The sequence below is a fragment of the Scylla paramamosain genome, chromosome 15 (genome assembly GCF_035594125.1).
Source record: "Scylla paramamosain isolate STU-SP2022 chromosome 15, ASM3559412v1, whole genome shotgun sequence".
NCBI lineage: Eukaryota > Metazoa > Arthropoda > Malacostraca > Decapoda > Portunidae > Scylla > Scylla paramamosain.
The window spans coordinates 11,538,512-11,548,511 of NC_087165.1; the positions used below are offsets into that span (position 1 = coordinate 11,538,512).

A 10,000-nucleotide genomic window follows, 5' to 3' on the forward strand; every position below is an offset into this window, starting at 1 on the left:
CGCGGCACTATAGCTCAGGATACACTATATATCCTTCCTTCAAACTCTGTATTTAAATCCTTCCTCGAAATAAATTTTAGATTGTTCTCTGAAACACTATGATTCTCTTACAAATAAGGCATTAAAAAAAAAAAAAAGCTGATTTGTGGGTGTATCGTGAATTAACCTTGAGTGTAGATGGTCAATTTGCAAGGCGTGGTCTGGGTGCCGGCGTCATTCTGAGCCCAACACAACACCTCCACACTTTTCTGCTTGATGCCTCTCAATGTGTAGTGGCCCGTCAGTCCTTCTTCGCGCCCCACACTGTGCAGCCTTATTGGCGAGCTCTCTGGTAAGCCAAAAGGAAAACATGATGGTGTTGACATCAGTCCAGCACGAGGAGCAAACAGTAGTGCATAAATGAGCCTCAGCGGGAACTTACCTGAGTCATTCTTAAGGGCCCAGGTGAAGGTGAGGCCTGTGGGGTACGCTTCCACCTGGCAGGATACAGTGACGGCCCCGCCTGGCGCCACCACGTAGTGTCGACGCTTCTGCACTGCACACACCGGTGCGACTAAGGATCAGAGAGATAATTTTTTGTAACAGTATGTGCAGTTTCCAAGACAACTTGGAAAAGTGATCTCCAATTTACTAATTACAAGTACCCATGGTCACGCTACATAGTAAAAAGAATATATCTTGAAAGTTTTCCACACATGATGCATTAAGCGAGTTATTACATTAGATATGAATGTATCCGTTTTCGGATTCACACACGGTATTTATTCGTTTGTTTAAGCACTGCAATTTTACTTATATAAAGATGAAGGAAACAGCTGAATTAAATTACTGTCTAAAATCTCGAAGATGACTATTTCTATGAGTCTGGTAGTATTCACGCAACGAAGTGCTGGAGGATTGATAGCGGAGGAGGTGGAGAGAACATGATTATCAAGTGGACACCAAACACGCAGGGCAAGAAGATTGTGAATGGGGAAGGTGGGACATGTTGGTAAGGATAATATGAACAAAAATTTCACTATGTATAATTCAGCAAACATGAAATCTCTGCAAAATGTTAAGAGAGAGAGAGAGAGAGAGAGAGAGAGAGAGAGAGAGAGAGAGAGAGAGAGAGAGAGAGAGAGAGAGAGTCATAGAGCCGGTATTTGTTCAGCTTATCGAAGCCCGTTATCACAGAGGCAGGCGTTGTGTTCATATTCATGGCAGTGAATTTCATCATAGTGCGCGGCTCAGCCTGCCTGCTGGCCTGACCACTCTGTGACGAGGCAGCGAGAATCATGGAAGAAAGAGAGGCAGAAATCGATCTTGAGCTTGTACGGTGAAGGGGATGGCCCTACCTTTCTTAGGATAAGAAATTAAATATTTGTGCTAGAGTAAGTCAGAACCCTTTGATATGCCAACGGCAACAGCAAAGTTTTCACTGAAATTTCTTAGAGAATGACCAAAGATCTGCAAAATGAACAAGAAGATCGCTAGTGGATATTATTTTACGGAATTCATACTGACGATTGATTTTATATACGAACCGCCTGATGTTTAAGAGTCTATCTTTTTGAGAATAGACGTTTAAGGGTCTACCTTTTTGAGAATAGACAACAGAAAACAGATAATTAAAGCTTGGAAGAATGGAATAGTCACTCTATATAGGTACTGAATGAAAGTAAGCAAATCTCTAGAGCAATTTCTTTTATCAAATTGCCATAATGAAGAAATTCCCGTTACCTGAGAAGTCATGGTTTTATCCAACAAACCCTCTTCATTTGTTTCCCCTTTCCTCTTTTATTCTATTCTCCTCCAGCTTAAGCTCGAATTCAAGTTGTAGAAACTCTAATCCAGCGTAGTGGTAACGCGTTCACAACAAGCTCTGCATAGTCACAACAGATTCGCGTTGGTGTCGAAAAGAAGTCATAACATGTTCGCAGCACATTCGCAGCGCATTCGCAGCGCGTTCGCAGAGCGTCTCGCAGCGTGTTCGCAAAGCATGAGAGTCGCAACACATTCGCAACCAGAGTCTCTGTTTAAGAATTCGCAACCAAGTCGCAGTGGAGTCGCCATCAAAATTCGCCAATGTGGAATACCGGCAGGCAAATCGGGTGTGTTAATAATAAACATAAATAATAAACATAAACATAAACATAATAAACATAAACATAATAAACATAAACATAAAGACTTTAATAAAGACCAGTAGTTACGTAGTATTTAAAAAAGGAAATAAAATTTTTTTTTTACTTAATAAGCAACTTTTACCAAAATATGTAACTGAAATGTTGTTCTATAGGAGATGTAACTATGTGTATTTAAATTGATGTAATTGTAACACTTGATTAGACGCACATTTTTGTATTAAACTAACATTTTTGACATAATAGGGTTCAGTCATCTAAGGAAATCTGTCTGTTAGGGAGCCTCAGCTTGACATAATGTGTAAATTCTGTCTATATGTACATAAAACAAGCAAAAAATATTTACTTACTTACTTTATATATATATATATATATATATATATATATATATATATATATATATATATATATATATATATATATATATATATATATATATATATATATATATATATATATATATCAATTGTTCCAGGAGGCTGTTCGGACTGAGAAAAGTTCGTATTCCGAAGCTATTTTCCCCATAAGAAACAATGGGAAGATAAGTTTCTAGAACCTCTTTCGAAGCAGAAAAATATGCTACGTTGGTGTTCGGCTACTAAAAATGGTTCGGATTCAAAGTTGTTCGAACAACAGGGTATTCAGGTTTCAGGGTTACCACTCTGTGTGTGTGTCTGTGTGTGTAATAATAATAATAATAATAATAATAATAATAATAATAATAATAATAATAATAATAATAATAATAATAATAATGATAATAATAAACGGTTTATTATTCAGGCAGTTAACAAACTGAAAATGTACAGAGGGGGAGGGGAAATACTTAACATTAATCTTAAAGCTAAGTCTAATCTATTGATTGATGGCTCGCACCATGGTGGGAATCGCGCTGATTCTGTACCGGTCCGTGCGCGGCGCCTTTAGGGGTGTTATCTTGTGTGTATATGTGTGTGTGTGTGTGTGTGTGTGTGTGTGTGTGTGTGTGTGTGAGCTCTCCAGAGGAAAAAAAATAATGACTTTCTTTCAAATAAATGAATGAAAGAATGATTAACTAATAAGAAAATCAAATGAAATATTTATTACAGAACCAACTGAAAATTTCATCCCCTTCTCTTAGCTTCAGCTCCTTTCATTATGATTGTAATCTCGTTTTAAACTTCAACTTCCTTCCAATTAACACCAAGCATCTTTCTCTTAACTCCAACTTTCATCTTCCTAACTTGAAATTCCTTTCTCTTAACCACTTGCAAATTATTTTTAATCCCAACCTCCTTGCTTCCTCCCTTTTAACTACAATCTTATATTTTCGTAACTACATACTCTTTCCTCGCAACTCTAAACTTCCCCCTCTACATCAACTTCATTCCTTTTGATTCCAACCTCTTTCCTCTTTGCTCCAACCTCTTTCCTCTTGCTCCAACCTACTCATAATTACTACTGCCAGACTCATACTTTTCCCTTTTACTGCTTGAGCTACAATGAGGAATATGTAGTGCTCTGAAATTCTAGGATATACTGTAGTATACCCTAAGTGCATGTGTGTGTGTGTGTGTGTGTGTGTGTGTGTGTGTGTGTCATTCGCGCATCAAAACAGCTCTCAGCCCTATGTATATAATCATTAAAAAGATAAAAGAGAACAGTTATACTTCGTCGAAAACAAGGGAGCATCACGAGGCAGCAATGACACTTTCCCTCACCTACTACTCCTTCACACATGAGGCCGGAAGACGTCAATGTTTATCATCGACTGACCAGATGATCAGTTTTGTAATCATAATACTTATACTTGATAAAAGACAAGCATCAGTTAAGATGTTGCAATTAGTATTATCTCATTACCAGACGGAATATTCAAGAGGCGAGGAGAGTCTGTGGGATTCAGTTGTGTCTCTCGTCTTTAAGCTCGGAGTCGTTGGTGGGCTTAAAAGCTTCCGTCCGGACCCAAAATAACCATATCAGTGGAGACGCGGCAGCGGGAGTGAATATTCTCCCGGCTACAACTTCCTCGTGTAGGAAATAGCTTCACTTTCTCTGTATTCCAGAGAGATGATTCAACTCAAAGGAAGAAAAATGAGTGCCATCTGCCAAGACCTCTTTGTGACCACTTTACAAACTACACTTGTATGACCGGCGCTAGTTCAAGCAAGAGAACAAAATCGTGTTTTTAAAACACACACACACACACACACACACACACACACACACACACACACACACACACACACTGATTGCAACCTTTAACCGTGTGGAAGGGCCTGAATGTGAGGCGCCCCACAAGAGGCAGGAAGCAAGCTGCAGGTGGCGAGCGGCGGTGAGGAGTGGTGGCCCAGAAGGTCAACCTGAACACGAAACACCAGGCAATGCACGGTCAGCCAAGTCTCTCTCTCTCTCTCTCTCTCTCTCTCTCTCTCTCTCTCTCTCTCTCTCTCTCTCTCTCTCTCTCTCTGTGTGTGTGTGTGTGTGTGTGTGTGTGTGTGTGTGTGTATTATTGGCTCCCTTCACATCAGCGTGTCAAGGTCATGTGCTTTACAATTTATTTTCAGCTCCAGTCAGCGAGAGGTCAACTATCACCTCGTGTTGTTTTCATCGATGTATTTTTTAGCTTGTGCGTGTTCACTTTGAACAACAGAAGATTATTTAGATTGGACATGTATTGAGTTTGATCATACGGAATCGTGCCGGAGTGAAAGGGAACAGAAAGGGAACGCTTCAATAAGTGACATGCGGTTGGGTCATGCCTAAAGGGTAGATCCTCATGCATTGGGCGAAGGTCTCGTCTAAAGTGATATTTAAACTATTATTTTCCGGGTATTTTTACCTGTGATTTACTCCAAAGCGATGTTAAGAAAATATGTCACTCTTATATATATATATATATATATATATATATATATATATATATATATATATATATATATATATATATATATATATATATATATATATATATATATATATATATATATATATATATATATATATATATATATATATATATATATTTTTTTTTTTTTTTTTTTTTTTTTATAGACTTGCGAAATGTTTGGTTTTCATAGTCTCTTTAATCTCTGGAAAAAAGATACATCAAATAAATTTGAAACAGAAGTATTTAAGCTGATAAAGTATTGTAACGGGATTCACATTGCATATTATATATATGCTGGAGTAGGTGAATGGCATATGCTTATAACACATATTTTTACTAAATTTATAATGCACTTCTCGAGGCAGAATCACAAAGGATAATTCCAGAATATAATCTGCAGTTGTTGAGTTTTGAGTTGTTTCGAAATAGCCACAGTGAAGCACTTCACCCGCGCCTCCATTAAGTCAGATAATCTTTTGACAGATGCGTATACATTATTGTAAGCATCCATCAGAAAGGAAACTGGTGCCAAGCGCATTTCGACCCAAGGGCAGTAGGATAAAACAACCCCGTCACACAGTTGTAAGCCATACAACACAATATACGCCACTAAACAACGACAAAACACACTTCAAGCTGGAGTCATTCCAAAAACAAGGTTTGGCTAAAGTGGCAAAACTGGAAAACACAAAACAACCAGACTCATAACAACACTGCCTGGATGGAGACAAACACTGTCACATATTGCAGCACAAAATTATATTAGTTACATTAACAGACAAAACACAAAAAGAGCAACTTGTGGGCAAGCAACAACTTTCGCAAAAGCGCGCTCGTATATACACACACATACACACACACACACACACAGTACTCACACTCCACGTTCAGGTTGAGTGCGTTGCTCTGGCCGTCACCCTCAGGGTTGCTGCCGACGCAGGTGTACAGTCCCCGCATGGCCGCCGTCACGTTGAGCAGCCGCAGCGTGGCGTTGTTCACCTCCACTCCCCACGCCCACCCCCGCAGCGCGCGCCCCTGTCTGGGAGACACCAGCCCCGGTGAGAGGCACACACCGTAGCGCCACACACACCAGCCCCGGTGAGAGGCACACACCGCACCGCCACACACACCAGCCCCGGTGAGAGGCACACACCGCACCGCCACCCACACCAGCCCCGGTGAGAGGCACACACCGCACCGCCACACACACCGGCCCCTGTGAGAGGCACACACCGCACCGCCACACACACCACCTCCGGTGACAGGCACACACCGCACCACCACACACACTAATCCCGGTGAGAGGCACACACAGCACCACCACACACACCAGCCCCGGTGAGAGGCATACGCCGCACCGCCACACACACACTAGCCCCGGTGAGAAGCACACACCGCACCGCCACACACACACCAGCCCCGGTGAGAGGCACACACCGCACCGCCACACACACACACCAGCCCCGGTGAAAGGCACACACCGCACCACCACACACACACCAGCCCCGGTGAGAGGCACATACCACAGCGCCACACACACCAGCCCCGGTGAGAGGCACACACCGCACCGCCACACACACACACACCAGCCCCGGTGACAGGCTCACACCGCACCACCACACACACCAGCCCCAGTGACAGGCACACACCGCACCGTCACGCACACCAGCCCCGGTGACAGACTCACACCGCACCGCCACACACACCAGTCCCGGTGCCAGGCACATGCCGCACTGCTACACATACACACACACACACACACACACACACCAACCCCGGTGACAGGCACATACTGCTCCGCCACACACACACACACACACACACACACACACACCAGCCCCGGTAAGAGGCACACACTGTACTGCAACACACACGAGCCTCGGTGACAGACACACCGCACCGCCACACACATACCAGCCCTGGTGACAGACACACACCGCTCCGCCACACACACACACACACACACACACACGCACACACATACACACACACACCGGCCCTGGTAACAAGCACACAACGCACCACCACATACACAATGAACATTGAAGAAAAGCTGTTAATTTGAACCGCCTGAAAAAAAATAAATAAATAAAATAAAAACAAGCAATAAACACATTATTGTAAGTAAAAAAAGCAATTCATTGAATTATAATCATAATAAATAATGAATCATAATAAACTTTTACATACTGAACAAAATCAGCAGAACACACTTATTAAGTCAACAAATGGCATTTGTGCATTAGTTCAGCTGGAGGAAGCAGTAGACACCTGCTGAAACGGTAAGTACTCCCAGTGAGGTATCTGTTATGTCCTGCCACTGTCACCTTTAATGAGTAAAAACAACCAGACTCACGTTATGGAACCAGGTGATGTTGTAGACGGAGGGGTTGGCCTGCAGGTGACAGGTAAAGATGACGGCGCTGCCCTCTCGCACGGTAGCCGCCTCGGACCCGCCGCCATGCACTCTCACCGTGGCGACAGGAACGACTGTTGAAACACACGCGCGCGCACACACACACACACACTTATGATGTGACTCTGCCCAAGAACGAAACCTGTCTTCCTTTAAATTAATTATAAACTATGAATTATTTATGCAATAAATACTCAAAATACAGTTGTTAAAAAAGAGTTGGCAACGGCGGTGAGCAGCAGTACTCACAGTGGACGGCGAGGATGAGCTGGTCCTGGAGGACGCTGCCGGCCAGGTTGGGGCTGTATGCCTTGCACACCAGCGGCACCTTGTGATCGCCAGGCTGCGGCGTCAACCTCACCGTGCTCACGCTCACGTTTCCGCCCACTGAAGTCTGTATAGAAAATCATATCTTATTTTCACCATGGGAAGCACGGCAGTGTCTTCATATTACAGATATATTACAGATATTTCAAATAATCGCATCTGCATCCTCAAATCATTTTTTTTTTTTCAAAATTTGCATCCGCTTTTGCAATGCAAATCCGCATCCGCATCTAGACTTTAAATGATGACATTAGGAATAGTTGTTTGTAATATCCTCATTGAGAATAATTACAAAACACATCGTTGTATAAAATTCGTTAATCCTGTAACGTAACGTTGCAGGATTATATATATATATATATATATATATATATATATATATATATATATATATATATATATATATATATATATATATATATATATATATATATATATATATATATATATATATATATATATATATATATATATATATATATATATATATATATATATATCTGTGACATCAACTTTGCTACACTTGTTGGTCCATCTGGGTTTGTGATAATGACCGCGGCTTCCTATGGGACGTGAGAATCAGATAGGGGGAAGGGGTCATGAAGTTATCTCCCCAGAAATAATAGTTTAATAAAATATATTATGAAATTACTCAAAGAACAATGGATGGGAATGATGGATACAAATGCATAGGTATATCTTAACACAGGGTCTGTCACATGTAGTCCTGATGGCTTCTTGCAACTTCCCTAATGTTCTTATGTTCTTACGTGGCAAGTATTTGTCCGTGTAAACTATGATTTTATTAGTCGCCCCATTCTGTTTTCTATTAATTCAGTTCTCCTTACGTGTTTTATATACATTACCGATATCAAGTACAGTGATGCTGCTGAGTGACTCGTCATAACACTCCGACCCGTTCACACTATAATGTTGTTGGGGGGTGGGGGATAAAAGGGCGTGTAGGTGTGCTTGAAGCACTGATTTAGGGCGTTGCAATGTTGTCAAATGTAGGCATACATAGCCTATATCTTGTTTTTGAGAAATCACAATACTGTTTCCAAAGGAAGATATTTAGAGAGGGATATTTCAACTTATTATTTTGTCAACATAGGAAGTTACTCATACTGATAAAACATATTGAATGACGTATATATTTCAACTGAGAATGTGTTTATTTAAGAAATTTTGTGTCTGAAAGGGAGATTTTTGAGTTGTTAGGGAAACTTCGTTGCGGTAACCTGATAAATCTAAATATAAAATGCACACCTTATAAGATATCAGAAAATAATCAGTATCCACATCCATATCCATAATAAAACATGGTCGTTAGATTTACTGCATTCGCAAGAAAACAAATAGAATATCCGCATCCGCGTCCACACATTGGCAGATTTAGACATCCGATATATTTTTAATTGATATAACCAAATTACAATGATCATTAAATAACGAATTGCTCATGCACTTCACTTCGTTGTTTACACGTACTTGTGCCACAAGAATGTCAGTTAAATACAGTGCTATTGACTGTTGCTTAAAACAGTAGTGGGGAGTTCAGTTTATGTCTATACTGTGCTGCCCTTCAGCGTCACTTGTGATGAATGAACTGAACTCTGAGTGAATGTCGTTTATTTTTTTATTTTTTTTGGTGTTGAAAGACAATGAAACTCACTAGAACAGATTTCACGGTTTGCTATTTATATTTACCGTAGGTGTCAATAATGTGAAAGGAAATCAAAATTTCTGAGAGTAGTATTGTTTTTTGGTATAAAAGAATTTAAATTTACACTGACCATTACAATCATGTTCTCCTAGTGCCCACCTTCGTAAAAATAAGAAAACCGATCTTGCTCATATTTTAGCCTGATGGGTTGGAATGGTCAGCTGAAAAAGACAATACTTATCTTCATTTATCATAAGTTCTTAGATCTGCTTACTATATCCTTCTAAAACTTGAACAGCTGATAGACCTTTTGCAGGTCAATGGAGTTATGATATATATATATATATATATATATATATATATATATATATATATATATATATATATATATATATATATATATATATATATATATATATATATATATATATATATATATATATATATATATATATATAACGCTAAACATAGTCGAAATATAGGATCTTACATGATTTTTGAATGCAGTCACCATATGCACGAAATCATAATCGTAGTCTGAATACAGACAGCGTAACACTCCAGGCGAAGAGATTTTATAAAGGTTATAAAGGTGT

The 10,000-nt window shown here is 40.1% G+C and overlaps 1 protein-coding gene across 1 annotated transcript in view; it reads right to left on the reverse strand.

Moving 5' to 3' along the window:
• Positions 1-10,000, reverse strand: part of LOC135107237 (uncharacterized) — a 43,967-nt gene that overhangs the window by 8,292 nt on the left and 25,675 nt on the right. Inside the window, exons 9-13 of the mRNA XM_064016897.1 lie at positions 7,661-7,805; positions 7,352-7,485; positions 5,874-6,030; positions 422-553; positions 167-328 (exon numbers count right to left, since the gene is read on the reverse strand). Coding sequence (XP_063872967.1) covers positions 167-328; positions 422-553; positions 5,874-6,030; positions 7,352-7,485; positions 7,661-7,805 — 730 coding nt within the window. The remainder of the gene's footprint in view (positions 1-166; positions 329-421; positions 554-5,873; positions 6,031-7,351; positions 7,486-7,660; positions 7,806-10,000) is intronic.